Consider the following 16,207-nt stretch of genomic DNA (forward strand, 5'->3'; position numbering starts at 1 on the left):
GATGCTGAGCTGGAGTGCGCGTTTTCTCCGCAGGTGATGAGACACCCAGACCACGTGTCCTCCTCCGTGTACCTCTGGGCCCACCACGAGAAGCTGGTCATCGTGGACCAGTCGGTGGCGTTTGTGGGCGGCATCGACCTGGCGTACGGCCGGTGGGACGACGACGAGCACCGTCTGACCGACGTGGGCAGCGTGAAGCGAATGACGGCCGTGAAGTCGGTGTCCACGGCCAACCTGGCAGTAAGTGGCCACGGTCAGCACCTGTGCAGCAGGTGTGCAGTGGGGGTGAACAGGCTGTGTCCCCTTCTGAGCATAGGGTTGGGTTCTGGAGGTTCAGAGACGAAACGGTGGTGAGAAGGAGGGAGTCTCTGAGCACTGAGGGACTATCTAGGGCTGGATGTGACCAGCCCGTGTTAGGGCACAGAGATAGACAGCTGGAGCTGTCTTGGAGCTCCTCCCGGAGCTTGGAGCAGCATTCACACTTGAAGTCTGTGTTCTTAGAATCACAGAATCTTGGAATGTTTTTGGTTGGAACGGACCTTAAAGATTGTGTACAGTCAGCCCCCTCTCATGGGCAGGGACACCTTCCACTAAACCAGGTTGCTCAAAGCCCCATCCACCCTGGCTTTGAACACTTCCAGGGATATGGGGTATCCACAGCCTCTCTGGACAACCTTTCTTTTCTTAATGAAACTTAACTGAAAATGCACAGTAAGCACTCACATAGCGCTCTGAAATTCTCAGTACTTGTGCCCTCAGCAGCTGCTAACCTGGGTCTGTATGCAACCACGTATCTCTAAAAATTTGAGAGGTCTAGGTTGAGGAGAATTTGAAGGGGTGTAATCCTGAGTAAATTCTTGGAATCAAATGCTGCTAGTATTACTGGGGTTTTTCCTGTCGAGTGTCTCCTCAGTACAGGCTCTCCCCAAAAAGCCTGCCACCAAGGTGTGTCTGTCACAGAGCAAAATTAGGCTCGTGGTTGTTTCTAAGCATTGATAAGCACAAGATTCGGTAGTTAAAGGGGAACTTGTCTGAACATCACCTACAGCCATGTCTTCTGCCTCTTAAGTCTGCAGCGGAGTTGTCTGAGCGTGTCCCACTGCAGTCTCAAACTCTGTCTGTCCCAGAAAGCCACATGTTCGAGAGAAGCAATGATGATGCCCCAGACATATCAAAAATGAAAGGAGTAGGAAAATCCAGAAAGTTTTCAAGGTTCAGTATTTACAAGCATCTCCACAAACACGGCATGCACCATGCTGACAGCGTCAGCAGCATCGACAGTGACTCAAGTAAGTGATGATGTTCAACTAAACAACGTATATGAAGCGTGTGTGGAGGTGGGTGGGTGGGTGTATGTGCACATTCACATGATTTCTAGGGTAATGTGTCCTTCATAAGGAAGGAGAGTTGATGAGTTTCTAAACCATCAGAATATTGGCTATGTATAGTCAACGTGTAAATTTGTGTCACTGCAAAACGCACAGGAAAGGTTTCATGTGGATTTTTTATTTAGCAATTGTCATGAGCCATCAGGTGACATGATACATGATTCTTAAAGTTTATATTGTTGGAAAGTGTTTGTTTCTGCAAGAGAGAACTGAATCTTTAATTTTTCAGCTTGCATTTATTATTGCAAGCAAAACAGTTTCTCAGTGGGGTTATCCCCTCTCATAGGCTAGTGTTAATCTACCTTTAAATCAGTTCATTTGAATGGTAACATTCCCAATTTACCCACTTACTAGAGAGGAGAGGCTATTCAACAGCTGACTACTGAAATGCAGCTTTTAATTCTCCAATTAAAAATAGCTTCAGTGCTAAAATTACAAGGATCAGCTTGACATTTGTTCCAGCATGGAGTCCTTCCTGAAAAAGTCCTCAGCTCCTGAAGCTGTATGTTGCTCTCAGTGGGAATTTACTGGAATTCCCATCCCTCCCTGCAGATCTTACTCCTGCCTCTGGCCGGAGGAAGCCTTGCTGGAGCGTTGGTTGCAGCCAGCTCAGGACACAGCCGTGGCTTTGTACTTCATTACATCTGTTTGGTTTAAGACTAGCTGAGTCTTGAATCTGGTCTTCTGCTTGTTGGTCACTCGTAGTTCCAGCAAAGTGACATCTCGTTTGAGCTCCTGCCGTGCCAGGTGTCCTCGGGCAGGAGCAGCCACCAGGGTAGCAGAAGTGGACGCGTGTTTTTGCTGTGAATAGAGCATCTTGACTTTCTGCAGGTTTCCCTAACCCCACTAGAAGTCAACCGAATATAATCCAGAGTTTAAGGCCCCACCTGAAAATGTTCCATCACCACAGTGAATCCAAACAGGGGCTCGCTGAGCCTCGGGAGGGTAAGTGGAGGAAGGCAGAGGTGAGGATCCCTTCAGGCTTTAGCTGCTGATGGTTTTGCATTATAACTTTGGTGAGAGTTAGGTTGGGTGCCAGGATCAGCCTTTGCTGCTTGTTGTTCTCCCAGCATCCTTATCCCTCCTCTTCAGGCATCCTGGCAGAAGAGCCTTCTCCAGAAACTACAAATACTGCAGCATAAATAAGTAATAATCAACAAACCCAAACCAAAACAACAACAAACGCAAATCCAAATGAAACCCCAAACAAATAAACAAACAAAAAAAATTGCAGTAATAACAGCAGGGAACGGTTGAGGAAATAGCTCTGGTATATGATGATTTCAGCAGCTCTCATCCTGCAGAGGAAGGGGCTTGTTACTGGAACTGGGAACTTCTGCACTGGATATTTTAAAAGTAAGCCTGGTGCAGGAAGACATGCAAACAGAGAGAGGAAACAGCAGAGTGGCTGCTGTCAGACCTATGTTCCGACAAAGACTTGGGTTCCCTCTTTTGCCCCTAACTAAAATGAAGGAAAGCACACTCAGCTGAGAACAGGAGCTGGGTGGTTGTGTGTGCTGAGCTGTTTCCATCTCTGGATGGGCGTTGGGAGGGCCTGTTCCAATGTGGTACCTCACCAAGGTGCCCGAGTTCTGGTACACAGTGAGGAGCAGTTCTTCAACATCTGCCTCTTTCAAATGCCTTCCTCTCTGGCGTTTATTGCCAGTTGTAAAATACTGGTTACAAAGCAGTGGCAGGTAACCAGGGATTTCCATTGCTTCATGGCAGTGATGTGCAGTCTGCCCTGTGGTCAGTCGTGCTCACTCATGAGTCACTGTACAGCCATCGGAACTCAGCACATGCAGTGTGCTTTGGCCGGATGGTGTATCCCACCCATTCCCACTCAAGCATGTCGAGTCAGTGATTCCCCAGCTCCACCTGGACTCTCACTAGAAGCTCAAGCTCCCCAAGGCAGCTGTGGTGCATACCTGCTGCATGGCATTTTTGGCATGGCTTGGCTCAGCTTGGCTCGGTGGGGTCACAGCAGCGCTGGCAGGGCTTGCTTTTGTGTAACCCAGTCTTGTGCTGCTGCCAATGTATATTTTGTGGAGTGTTGAAAGGTGTTTTTTTGTGCTAAGGGGTTTTATGTTTTGTTTGTTTTATGGTTACCTGGAGATGTGGTCAGGTTAACATGCTCCTGGTGTGTTATTATAGAATTACTGCACTGATATTTGGTACTGTAGGTGAAGGCTGCTCTCAGGGTCAGGAGATAATACCAGTTAACTTTTTATGGTCTAGGCAAACATTTTTGGGTTTTGAAAGAGTGAGGAAAAAGAGTTTGCACAGAAATATGTCCTTTGTAAAAGGGAGCCTGTTAGGAGGGAGTATCCCTGCCTACAGTATTTTAGACCATTTTTAATCACAGTGAATTTTGGAACTTAGGATCCATTTGTTAAACATGTAAACCTTGTATCAAAAGATGACATTTTTATTTGGAAAAAGCAAAATAAACCAGAGAAAACCCACAATACTTAATGAGGGAACATGAACATCTCATTCCAGTTAATAAAGATTAGTTCTGTTAGAGGAGATACACCCTGCTAGAGAGGCCAAGTAGTAAACACTCTAGCAGAGAAGGTGGAATTAGTTCATTAGTATTTTAAAATATATGAAATAGATGATATGCATGATGTGGATTCTGCCAGATGGGAATATCTAGGTGTCATAAGACTGGGGAAAGAGAAATTATAGGGTGATTTTTTTTCGTCCAGTGTATAGAGAATTCAGCATCTGCTTTTTGTTTCCGTTACAGACTCTTATATATATATATATAACCTGTTCTGGTTGTATAACAAATACTAAAATAGGGAAGAAAAAATATTAATATGCATCCATTGAAAGCAAAAGAAAGACTAGGGAGAAATCAGCTTCAGCTGCCTGGGACTGGCAGGTCCCACGGTGCTGTTCTGTGGTGGTGAGTCTCTCACCAGCCGTGTGCGAGGGTCGGCCGTAACTCTGGAACATGTCTTTGATTTTTGGTTTGCCCGGGACAGATAAAGGATCCATCCGCAGCCTGAAGACAGGTGTTGGTGAGCTGCTGGGGGAAACCAGGTTCTGGCATGGAAAAGACTACTGCAACTTTGTCTTTAAAGACTGGGTTCAACTTGACAAGCCTTTTGCTGGTAAGTGCCTTTGCACCCTGGAAGTCTCTTTACTTGGCATTTCCCCAAACTCTCTTTCATATCTTTTCAGTCTCAAACCATATTTTTCCTGCTTCTAAGCCAGAGGTAATGAGGCTGGTTCGGTTTGGCTGCCAGGAAAAATCAGGAAACTCACTTTGAGAGGTTCTAGGGCCAGTTATGAAGTTATGGTCCATGCACGTGGATGCATAAGTCACCTGCCTGGCTCTCGGTGCTGTGTCTCAGAAACTTTAGAGGAGAAGGATGCTGCACTTTTCCACATTCCTGTCCTTTGTCTGAGAAGTTGAAATGTGCTTTCCTTTCCTGTAGACTTCATTGACAGATACACCACCCCAAGGATGCCCTGGCACGACATCTCCTCCGTGGTGCATGGCAAAGCTGCTCGTGACGTCGCCCGGCACTTCATCCAGCGCTGGAACTTCACCAAGGTGGGATGTGGGAATCACTGCTGGGGGCATGGGGATAAACACAGCCCTGCATCATCCACATACCCTCTGTAGGCATGCATTTTATTTCTTTATGTTATTGTGATATGTTGCAATCCCTTCAAGGATTTTTTTTATCTATTTTTTCCCCTCGCAGATTATGAAGCCCAAATACCGATCCCTGTCCTACCCATTCCTGTTGCCAAAATCTCAGCAAACTGCCAATGAGCTGAAGTATCAGGTGCCTGATGCTGTTCCTGCCACAGTCCAGGTGGGTGTTGATGGTCTCCTGCACACATACTCACAGCTTGTTCTGCATCATCCCAGAAGGGCATGTTGGTTCCTGGCAGACCCTCTGCAAAACTTGAATTATAAAATGCAAAACTCTTATTTAATTTAAGTCACAGATTAGGTGCTCAGATCCTCAATTATGATAAAATAATGCAACTCCTTCAGTGGAGAAGCATTAATTTATACCTCCACCTCTGAGGTAAGAGGACTAAGCTGTATGCAGTACTCAAGGTGTGGGAGCACCATGACTTCAACACAACTGTGTGGTTTTCTGGTTTGTTTTTTGCTGTGCTTTGTCTAGCACCTGACATTTGTTTTTTATGATTTGGGAAGGCCTGATGGGTTGAGGTTACTGAGTCACTGAGTATTTATGTCAGATCTTAGAGCAGTATACCAGACCCTGACGCCTCACTGAGACGGGCAGCGGTCAGCGAGAGCCCAGCATTAACTGGAGTCTTGGGGCTGTTGTTTTCTGCCTTGGACTTCATCTGCATTTTATTAGGCAGCCAGGCAGCCCTGTGGGTCCTGTGCAGTTCCACACAGTCAGCCCACAGTCTCGTTTGTGACAATCATCCTCCCAGTCAGAATTGCCAAGATACCTCTATTTAAAACCCAGTTAGCTCTACTGAGTGCATGTATTGAACACTCCTGCTACCCAGCAGAAATACGAACTTGTTGAAGAGTACAAAGTCAAAATAGTGATGCTGAAACAGCAAAACCATTGTGTGGATAAAAGATGTATGAAGTAAGAGAAGTTAGACCAAAACCAGGAAAAATGCATGCTTTTGCTCTTTGTAAGGAGTGGTCTACCCAGAAAACAGCAACACTTGGGAAAGCTTAGTGAAATAAGATGCTTTTTTCTGGGTTTGTGGGTTGCCAGGGCATTGTCTGCTCCTCCCTGCATGGTGTGAGGGATAGCCAGCACGGGGATCTTGTTTCATGGGTCTGGGGTGTTTTACATCAGCCTCCAAAGCAATGCTTGCAGTCTGTTGTGAAATAACCTCCTTCAGGAATCAGTGCACTTCCTTCTGGCTGTAAATGCTTCCCTGGCTGTGTCTGTGACACCAGCTTTTTGGGAAATCTTGTTCTCAGGGAAGTGATGGGGCTTGTGTCCCCTGAGCACATCCTAACCACAAGATAAGCTGCAACTTTTATATCATGGGGTTTGCTGTAGCAAAAAGGTAAGCTCTGCTGATTACAGAACTGGAAGCAGTTCCCAAAGGAGAAATTAGACTGAGAACAACATAGATTCAACTTCCCTTCAGTCCATACTGCAGAGCTGCTGGTTCAGAGCATCAGCCCATGGGAGAGAAGGATAGAGCTCAAATGGTGACTGTGGAATGCCCCAGACACCGGTGCTGATTGATGGGGGAGCCGTTGGGAAACTAGCCTGGCCACCGCATTTCTGGGGCATTGCAAATAACTGGTACATCCAGAAAACGAGGGGCTGTTCTCACTGATGCCATAAACAGCAAAAAAGGAGCAGGTTTGTCTTGTAAATTATTCATATGAAACTACCTTGCTCATTGCTAATTTATGTCAAATTGCAGCTTTTAGAGATCTGTCAGAGTAGCCCAGCCCTGCATGTAGCCATATAAATAAAACTAGATGATATTAGGCTGAAAACATGTTGTCCTGCTATGTACCAGCCTTCCTGGTATGAGGGAAAACTGGTGGGGAAGAGCATTTGGAGCACCAAGCCTGGTGGAAGCAGTGAGGGGGGCTTGTCTGCCCTACCTGGCTGCAGGTCCTCAGGCTGCTTGCAGCTGGGTTATGGTTTCTGGCTGACCTCCTCGAGCTCAGAGGCAGAGATTTGCAGGCACATACTGAAATTTTGACTGTCTGCTCCATAATGCCCACACTGGCCTGGTTTCCATCAGTCCCCAGGTAACACAAGTGCCCTGAGCATCCCTGAAGTCCCGCTGTGGGTCCATGAGCGGCTCAGGCTCTCCTCCAGATGGAGGTTTCAGATTTGGCTGATGCAAGTAGCGGGGGAGACAGGACACCTGCAGCCTGGGTCTGAACTCCCCTTCCTGGTTGCCTTTTTCTGGAGCTCCCAGAGTGTACATCAGGGCACCCGCGTGTGGCTTCTTTCCTCCAGTCGTGGAAATATCAACCTCTTCTCTCTCCTTTATTAGTTTCAGAGCTGAGGGTTGTAGGTGCTCACATGTCCTTTCAGTGGTACAGTCCAGTGCAAAAATAAGCAGATACCCTAAAATCTTTCACCAGCTTTTTAATCCAGAAAAACTAGAGCAATATTGTTCCTGTTCTTGATATTGAATCCTTGTAACTGGCCAACAACCAAGCTCATATTATTCTCATTCTGATGCTGTATAGGGACTTTATAGGCAGAAGTTTCTGCCCTAAGGTAAAATCCGTCATCCCAGGACTGTCCTTGGCTGTGGGGTGATTGAGGAAAGCCTGGCTGCTGGGTTTCTTGTTTCTGAGCCTTGTTTGCAAATCTGTCTTCAATTGTGGGTAGATCAGAGGAAGGGAAAACACAAAAGATCCGTGGGGATTGCAACGTTGCTGCAAGCCCGAACCACTGACCTGTCAGCAACAGATTCCAACCTCGTTGTACCATCTGGTTTTGCTCTCCTTTGTCAGAGGAGAGGAGCAGGATATTTGGGAGGGTGGGAATAGCAGGAACAGCATTGACAAGGGCTTTCCCCTGGGCAGGGAGGATGAATGCAGTGTGTGTGGGAAAGGCTGTGGAGGTACAGGTTTGGGAAGGAGGAAAAGGAGTCGTGAATGGTCTCATCTTTTTTCCTTTGAACTTCATTTGAAGCAACAGCAACGTGCTTTTTGCAAGACTACATCGATTTTTGCAAGAGTCAAATAGCCATTTGCCAGAGGCAGGGCCAGTTTTTTTTCCATCTCTCTATTTCCACTCCAGAGTTTGCAGTTATCTGCCAAAGCCAGTGTTGCAAAAGATGTGACGTGGTGAGGCAACATCCCGTTCCTGATGGAAATGCAATGAAAATTTAATGCTCTGGCAGCAGCTGACGCCCTTACCTCTTTGAAGTCTGCGTGAGAGCTCACATTGTTTGGGGTTTATGCAGTAGCCCTCCGCAAACATCACATTTATTATCCCTGTATCGGTCAGAGAAGTTAAAGGGATGACAAGCTGTTGAGAGGCTTGAGGGAGGGGAGAGCAGAGGCAGGAGCATGGAGACGCCAGCTCTGGATGGGAGGTGCTCTGCTGGGCAGTGTGAGGCCTTTTCTCCCTAGGAGATCTCCCTAGGAGAGAGGTTGTGTTTGAACCAGCTCACTTTAAATACCTTGACAGGAAGGGAGAAATGCCCAGAAGCGTGAGATGGAACATAGTGATATAGGAAGGCCTGTGTAGGAAACTTCCAGGTGTGTGTAGGTGTCTGAGTGCCACAGTTTTGGTTCCTTGGGATGCATGCTGCACCCATGGCATGCTGCCATCAGTGGCCTTGTCCTGCCACCTCCTCACCTGTCCCTGTGGCTGCAGACCTTTTAAAACTATTGAAAATAGCTTTCAGGTCCAAGCTGGAACACTTTACACCCATTCTGCTGTCCTAGCCAGCACCTTCTGACACCTCTCCTTCCCTCCACATATGGATTCGAGGTTGCACCTGGCATAAGCTTTTTGAGTGATGCTATGCCAGCTTTTTGGAATGAGCCATGACATTGTTTTGGGATGAGGCAGAGGGAAGATGGCCCTGTTACAGCAGGTACCCTGGGGTGTGGAGGCGTGAAGAGGAAGGCAGGGAAGGGCAGGCAGATGATGTGCTGGGAAGACAAGGCGCTGGAGAGGAGTGCTCCCTCCTGTTGGCCAAGAGAGCAGCCCAACAGGAGAGTTGCAGGGTCTGTTCTTCAGTGACCTATGGAAGAAAACTCCTGTCCAGGTGAAGGAATTAGCTCAGGAGTTGTGTACTCCTTAACAGCAGCGCCCATCAGTGCTACCTCCAGAGGTGCTCCAGAGACAAGAGGATTGATTTGGTTCAGGCAAGCAGCACCTGGACCAAAGGGCCAAATCCTTACCTGCTGCTTACTACTGGTAATTAATTAGCCCTTGAGAGTCTTCAGCCATGCCATGGCCAGCAGAGCTCAGGGGCAGGGTATCAGGGATGTTGGGGGAACAGGGGGAATAACATGGAACATTAGAAGAAATCCGTGGGAGGGATTTCCAAAGAAAAAAGTGGTTGATCCCAACATGTGATTAATCCCAAGAGATCAGGATTTTGCGTGTTCTGACACACAAATTTCACAGATCCTCAGCACTTGGATCTTGTCCTGTCTGGGACTGGCCCCGAGTGCTGGTATAATGGCTGTATTGAGATATTTTAAGGCTATTGTTTCAATGGTTTTTGTCTTGACAATGTTTAAAGACAGAGGCTAATCATGAGTAATTGTTTCCCCCAAGCACATACTCTGCCAACACATAATGAAAAACTACATTTCCATCTAGGAAGACGTCACTTGGGGCATAGTGTGACTTCCTCTTGACTCAAAGTTCAGGAGGAGGAGGTGCCACAGCATATCTGGCTGGGGGGGACAGGATGCTGGCCACTGTGGGGCTTGCTCAGCCTGGCATAGAGCACGAACAGAGGTTGTTTCTCATATTGGTTTGGGTCTCTTGCACAAAAACTGCAGGAGGGAGGGGCAGAACATGCCCAGGGGATCTTGCAGGATCTACTTTAAAAGTGGATTTCCAGTAAAAACTAATAAATAAACGTGGGCATCTGAACTATAAATTTTAAAAGTCACATGATCACAAATGGGATGGCTTGTGCAAGAATTAGGCAGAAGAAACAAATGATCTGGAGTGCAAGGACAAAGATATACAGCCTGTGTTATCAGACTGCACGATTCCCCTGCACAGGGAAAAACACACTGTGGGAAAAACACACTGACCCAGCTGGAGACCAGCTTTGAAGTGCTGGCCAGGAGGTCACTAATGGGATGTGCACACCTAAAGCTTGGAAACTCAGGTTGTTTTAAAAGCAGTTTATCGTAAGCCCTTAAGCGAGAACAAAATTCCATCGTGCTACTTCTGTTGCATCTGGAGGTGCTCAGGTGGGAGAGGGCAGGAACACAGCAACAGAACAGGGCACTGATGTCTTTAATCAAAACATTGGGCATTAATGCCATTTCTGAACATTCTTTCCCCTGATTACAGATGCAGTACGGATGTTGCACGTATTACCTTATTTAGTGAAATCCTGACAGGTGAACGCTGCCAGGGAAGAGTGTTGGCTCTGGAGTAATTCAGTTGCCATGCTGTGGTGGTGTCCTGGCTGGGCTGAGCCAAAGGTGTTATTCTCTTGCCCTGCAGGTGATCCGCTCTGCTGCTGACTGGTCAGCTGGCATCAAATACCACGAGGAGTCCATCCACAAAGCCTACATCAGCGTGATAGAGAACAGCAAGCACTACATCTACATAGAAGTGAGTGGCAGTGGGGGGGGGAAGCAGGAGGGTCCTGATCCTCTGGCATGGTTTGCCTCCATCAGGAGGGCCATTCTACTTCTTGTGGTTTGGTCTTAATTTTTTATGAATTTAGAGAGCTCCATTAACTTCAGTGGTCTTCAGACCAAACTGATGGGTTTTAGCCTGGCAGCCTTCTGATCATGAGGTGGAAAAAATAGACCTCTCCTTTATAAAGCTATTTGCAAAATTGCCAGCAGCTTTCATGGTCTGTGCAATAGTCTTCCTGTCCCCTCTGTGGCTTTGCAGTGTCCCTGTGCATGCCTAAACCTCCCACTCACAGAGCTGCTCTTCATCCATTCAGCCTTCAGCTGCAGTAATCTCTTGTGTCAGAGTGACACTCAGTGCTGGCTGAATGGAGATGCTTATTCTCTTCTTTTATTTTTTTTTTTCAGCCTCTTTTTAGGTTGCTCTTTACATGAACTTTCTAAGGAGTGTGATTAATAAGGACCAATTCATTCCTTAAACAAGCACAGACACACATATCATTTAATCATAATTAAAAAAAGCCTCCACTCCAATGGCACACAAACCCAGCTATCTTTAGTTGCTCTTGGTCTGAAACAAAGCATTCAAATATTTTTGGTTGGTTGCTGGCAGTGTCTGACAGTAGCTTTGCTTGCTTTTCCTGCAGAACCAGTTTTTTATTAGCTGTGCTGATGACAAAGTTGTCTGGAACAAGATCGGCGATGCAATTGCTCAGAGGATTCTTAAAGCTCACAGGTAACCTGTTCTTAACAAGGCAGTGGAAGTCTTCCAGGTGCATTTCCACGGTGTGGTGCAAAATAGCACCTTAATGGACACAGCTGTGCAAGAGCTGTGCCAATGCAGAACTGATGCAGTCGAGCATCTGCTTGTGTTCACAGCAGTGAGACTCCTTAGCAGCTTCTTTGCAGCCAGAAAAGGACTTAGCCTGATGCATCAGGACTTAGCCTGCATCTATCTGGACTTAGCCTGATGCAAATGTATTTTTAACTGTGGAACTTGTTTAAAGGCAAGTCCTTAAAGCTCTGGTTCAGTGACACCTTTGCTCTGCAGCCGACCCACCCTTCAGCTGGGTGGTCAGGCAAGTTAATGGGTGGGAAGGGTGAACTGGGATTTGTGGTTTATTTAAATCATCTATAGAGAGGATTGGCTTCAAATGGGGGAAGCAAACACATTTTGAGGATTTGACTGCAGGGTTCAGCTATTGTTTGAATAACTCTTTCTGGTACATGCTGGAGGGTGTTCACAACCCCCAGCCGTTGCAAGGGGGCCATCGTTTGTTCCTGGATGGATCAAATCCAACCACATTTTAGGCACTCTTTTTGCTTCAGCACACCTAAACCCGTGATAACATTAATGCCACAAGTAGTGGCTTGTCTTTGCTTTGATCCTGGGCAGCCCTGCTTAAGGTTGTTCCCCCAGAGTCTCTCTTTGAGAGATGCATATTTCGTGGTCTAAAACTGTATCCCGATCTTGCTGGGCTGTTATACAGAAAACTTTCTAAATTTCTTCCTTTCATCTCTCCTGTGCTTTTTCACCACGCACAAAGGAAGATCTTTCTTGCACTACTTATTTTTTCCATATTGTAGTTGTCCAGAGCTTTGAAGGGGCTGCTTTCCCAGATGTGCTCTCTCCAGGATCACGGGATTTTGCTTTTTTTGGCACTTGAGCTTGGAAATGCCTTACTTTAGTAAAGGCACCCAACCTGATAGAGGCAGCCACCGGGGTGTGCGAGGTATCTGCAAGGTCGCTGGAGCTCCCACGAGCCAGGCTTTGTTTGGAGGGACTGTGGAAAGAGGAGCACTATTCAAACTGGGAGGGCCTGGGCGTTATCTGTGCCATTAACAACAGGGTGGAGTTTCCTGTGATCTGTGTGAGCTGCAATTCATAGCCCAAATAATTGAAATTAGGTAAGGATGAAAAGATGGGGTGTATTTTCTCACCCTGGGTAAATGAAGAGTGGTGCCAGTGCTGCTGAGAATGGTGTTGTTGGCGTTTGCATTGCAACCTCAAGGCTCTCAGGCAGCTGGACATGGCACCTTAGAGCAACTTCCAGTGCATAAAGGGGCTACAGGAGAGCTGGACAGGGACTTTGGACAAGGGCATTTGTGATAGGACGAGGGAGGAGTGGCTTTAAAGTGAAAAAAGGCAGAGTTAGATTGGATATTGGGAAGAAATTCTATACTGTGAGAGTGGTGAGGCACTGGCACAGGTCGCCCAGAGAAGGTGTCCCTGCCCATGGCAGGGGCGTTGGGACTAGATGAGCTTTAAAGTCCCTTCCACCCAAGCCATTCTAGGATTTTATGATCTCTGTGCTGATGTGTTCCCCTGGGAAGCCACTCTGGATTGCCTTTCCTGCCTTTGGGGACTGATTACGACAGGTCCCTTGCATCAGTTGCCTGCTATTAGCAATGCTACTGAGGTAGCAGCAAATTCTTGGAGTAATCTGTTCAGATTTTCCTGTTACATAAAGTTTATGTAATGGGTGTCGTTCTGTCCAGATCCTAAAAGGTCTAGCACAGGAGGGAGTCACACAGATTCTTCAGTGACCCATTTCCAGATGTGATGCTCACTTCTGTATTATTCCAATTTTATGCCAGCTTAATGTTGGTGATTCCTCACTGAATATAAGGTTCAAATTCTTCACACTCCAGAGTGCTTGGCATTGCCTAAGATTAAAAGTAAATTCAGACCTAAATGGTGTCTGTCATAATGCTCATGTTCCAGACTGCCCCAGGAAAACAGCGTAGGTGACACACAGATGTTTAATTGCAAATTAAGGTCTCTAGTGAAGCCTGTATACTTTTCACTCTTCTAGACTAAATATTTTTTACTGATGTTATTAATATTGTTCTTTTCCTGGTTTCCTCTTTTTTTTTCCATGGGTGGCTCTCTAACCAGTTTAGTAAACACTGGCCTTAGACAAACAAGTTGCTTTTTGGGGAATGCTTTTGTTGGTCTCTTTCATGATATAAACAGACTTGGTTTCACAGTGTCTTGTATATGGGTAGGTCCTCACTAACTGTTTCTGAGCTCTGCTGGCGAGCTAAAGCCAGTCTGAAGTGCACAGCAGAGACAGGAGGAAGCTTTGGTTGAAATTAAAGACACACAGGTCCTCACTGTCTCCCTCACAGCTCAGATGGGACCCCAGGGGTTCACATTTCCCACACCCTTAAATTCACAGGCATGGCTTGCTCTAGGGAGGAATACTTCTAACAAAAACTTCACACTCAGCTTATCCTCAGTCAGCTCCTGACGTGATTTAAACTGTGTTTGCCATCTAGTGGCAGCGCCTTTCCATGGAGCATCGTCCTCCTCCTGAGTGCAGAACAGGGGATTGTCAGCATCCAATGGTGCCTGGGAAGTGCTGGCAGAGCAGTGGCTTTGGTCAGTGGAGAAAACCCAGAGGCTGGCTTTGAGAAAAATCCCAAACCAGTGCCATGGTTGTAGCTTTTGTTCTGAACGGGATCATGATTAGGGTATGGATTAGTTTGGGGGAAGTCTGGAACTCAGTTTTTGTGGCATTTGATGTACCAGTGACATATTTGCCTTCCACAAATGATCAGTGTATCGCTTGTGCCCCGAGTTTTTGTTTCTACCTTTTCTGATGATTCTGACTTCTGGAAACCAGGTGGCAGTGGAATGTCAGGTTAGGTTTTGGATTTCTGCCTGTGATAGCTCTGTGACCTTCATTGTGCTCTGCCAGGCCAGTTGTGTGCTCCGGTTTGCACCAGTATCAGTGGGACTGGGCTATTGGGGTTCTCAAACAAACTTCTGCAGTGGCAGAGACAATCTGCTGAGAGTAAATTATTCCTTCTCCTGCTGAAGGAGCGCTCATGGAAGTACTGATGGTGGGTGATGAAACCTGAAACTGGAAATCCGCTTTGCACTTTGCTCCCTGAAAATTTGTGTGGTAGCCTTGGGTGGAAACCAAGTCGGTCAGCACAGGGGAAGTGAAACCAAGGGGACTTCACCTTGTATGAAGCTGTAACATTTCCAGGCTAATGCAACATTTCCAGGCTGATACTCCCCCAAAACTATCGTTGCAGGGAAAACAAGCGTTTCCGGGTGTACGTGGTGATCCCGCTGCTGCCTGGGTTTGAAGGAGACATTTCAACCGGCGGGGGGAACGCACTGCAGGCCATCATGCACTTCAACTACAGGTACTGCAGGGCTGTTGGACACCTCCCTGGACACCTCTACCTGCTGTGGGGGGGGTCCCCAAGACCCCACCTGCCATCAGCATGGCCAATTGGATGGGCCTTTGGGCAACCTTTGGCAGGGGAGTTGGAACAAGATGAGCTTTAAGGTCCCTTCCAACCCAAATCGTTCTATGATTCTGTGACTTTTTTCCATTTAGCTGATCCAACCAGGACTTGCTGACCAGGATTTGTCTCCAAGTCCGCCTTTTCGGCCAATACTTGGCCTGACTCTGCCCACTGGCCCCATGAAGGAAGTAGCCTCTTCCCCAGTGTGATTCCCCTGCTCTGGGATGGATGTCCAGGGGGGCACTTGCAACCCAGCAGGTCTCATGGGAAGGACTGAAACACAGCAGTGCCAGGTAGCCCTTGTGCTGGGAACAGGATGTAGAGGAAGGCAAAATGGCCCAAGGCAAGATATTTTTACTGGAAAGCTGCTGTGTTATGGTATGGCCAGGGCACAGTCAGTCAGCCTGTGGAGACTACTGCTTCCCCCCCAAGAGTGAAATCTCCCTCATCTGCTGGGCTGCAGGTGTCCTGCTGCACCTCCAGAAGGATGAGTGGGGCAGGGGACACAAACAAGGAAAGCAGCATGTCCCCCTAACCAGACCCTTCTGCCTGAGCTTTTTTCTTCAAGGACAACCATAAGTCTTGAGAATTGCCCATGGGCTGGTTGTTTCTCAGTGAGATGCCAGCTGTGGCTCTTCCAGCCCAACTGTAATCCCACAAACTCCCTGACCCAGCATTCTGCATGTATTGTGTTTTTTCTTAACGTGATTTCACATCCAGAACACAGAGGCACATCCAGTGGCACACAGGGTAGCAGCTCTGTTTGTCACACGTTTACCAGCATTGCAAAAATGCTCCTCAGCTTCTATGCTGGGTTGGTACGAGCTCCGTAAGGAAATAAGCAGTCCTTGACGTATCAGCAGTTATTTGGGAAAAATATGGGCTCTGGAAGCACTCTGTTTCTCCTGCTTGCACGGGGTGCTTGAGAGGCATCTGTGTTTGTGATTTACCTTGCCTGGTTCTGCTCCAGCATATGCTGCTGCCTCGAGGCGCAGTGGTGCTTATGGCTGCCTACCTTCTTTCCAGGACCATGTGCCGAGGAGAAAACTCGATCCTGGCTCAGCTGAAGGCAGAGGGTGGTAAGAACTTTATTCCTCTGTGTTGTTCAGTCTCGTTACTGCTGTAGCACATAATGCAACACGTGCTCTGGACTTGTGGGGCTGTGAGCCACCTCCTCCTGAGCCATCATCCCACGGAGAGGTCTGCTGGGTCATGTGAGCCATGGCCACTCGTCAGACTTCACGCCTGGATGCAG

The 16,207-nt window shown here is 47.3% G+C and overlaps 1 protein-coding gene across 3 annotated transcripts in view; it reads left to right on the top strand.

Annotated features, from left to right (window-relative positions):
* The window catches only part of PLD1 (phospholipase D1), a 62,213-nt gene that overhangs the window by 37,014 nt on the left and 8,992 nt on the right, over positions 1 to 16,207 (top strand). For 2 of the 3 annotated variants that reach the window (XM_027891302.1, XM_027891303.1), the window contains 10 exons: positions 34 to 240; positions 1,070 to 1,289; positions 2,220 to 2,333; positions 4,382 to 4,510; positions 4,838 to 4,956; positions 5,111 to 5,224; positions 10,550 to 10,660; positions 11,334 to 11,422; positions 14,734 to 14,847; positions 15,979 to 16,031. In XM_027891302.1, coding sequence (XP_027747103.1) covers positions 34 to 240; positions 1,070 to 1,289; positions 2,220 to 2,333; positions 4,382 to 4,510; positions 4,838 to 4,956; positions 5,111 to 5,224; positions 10,550 to 10,660; positions 11,334 to 11,422; positions 14,734 to 14,847; positions 15,979 to 16,031 — 1,270 coding nt within the window. The remainder of the gene's footprint in view (positions 1 to 33; positions 241 to 1,069; positions 1,290 to 2,219; positions 2,334 to 4,381; positions 4,511 to 4,837; positions 4,957 to 5,110; positions 5,225 to 10,549; positions 10,661 to 11,333; positions 11,423 to 14,733; positions 14,848 to 15,978; positions 16,032 to 16,207) is intronic. The other variant, XM_027891304.1, reaches the window with a different exon arrangement.

This window comes from Empidonax traillii, unplaced genomic scaffold, assembly GCF_003031625.1.
Source record: "Empidonax traillii isolate 1590-97213 ecotype Southwest subspecies unplaced genomic scaffold, ASM303162v1 scaffold319:size813200, whole genome shotgun sequence".
Lineage (NCBI taxonomy): Eukaryota > Metazoa > Chordata > Aves > Passeriformes > Tyrannidae > Empidonax > Empidonax traillii.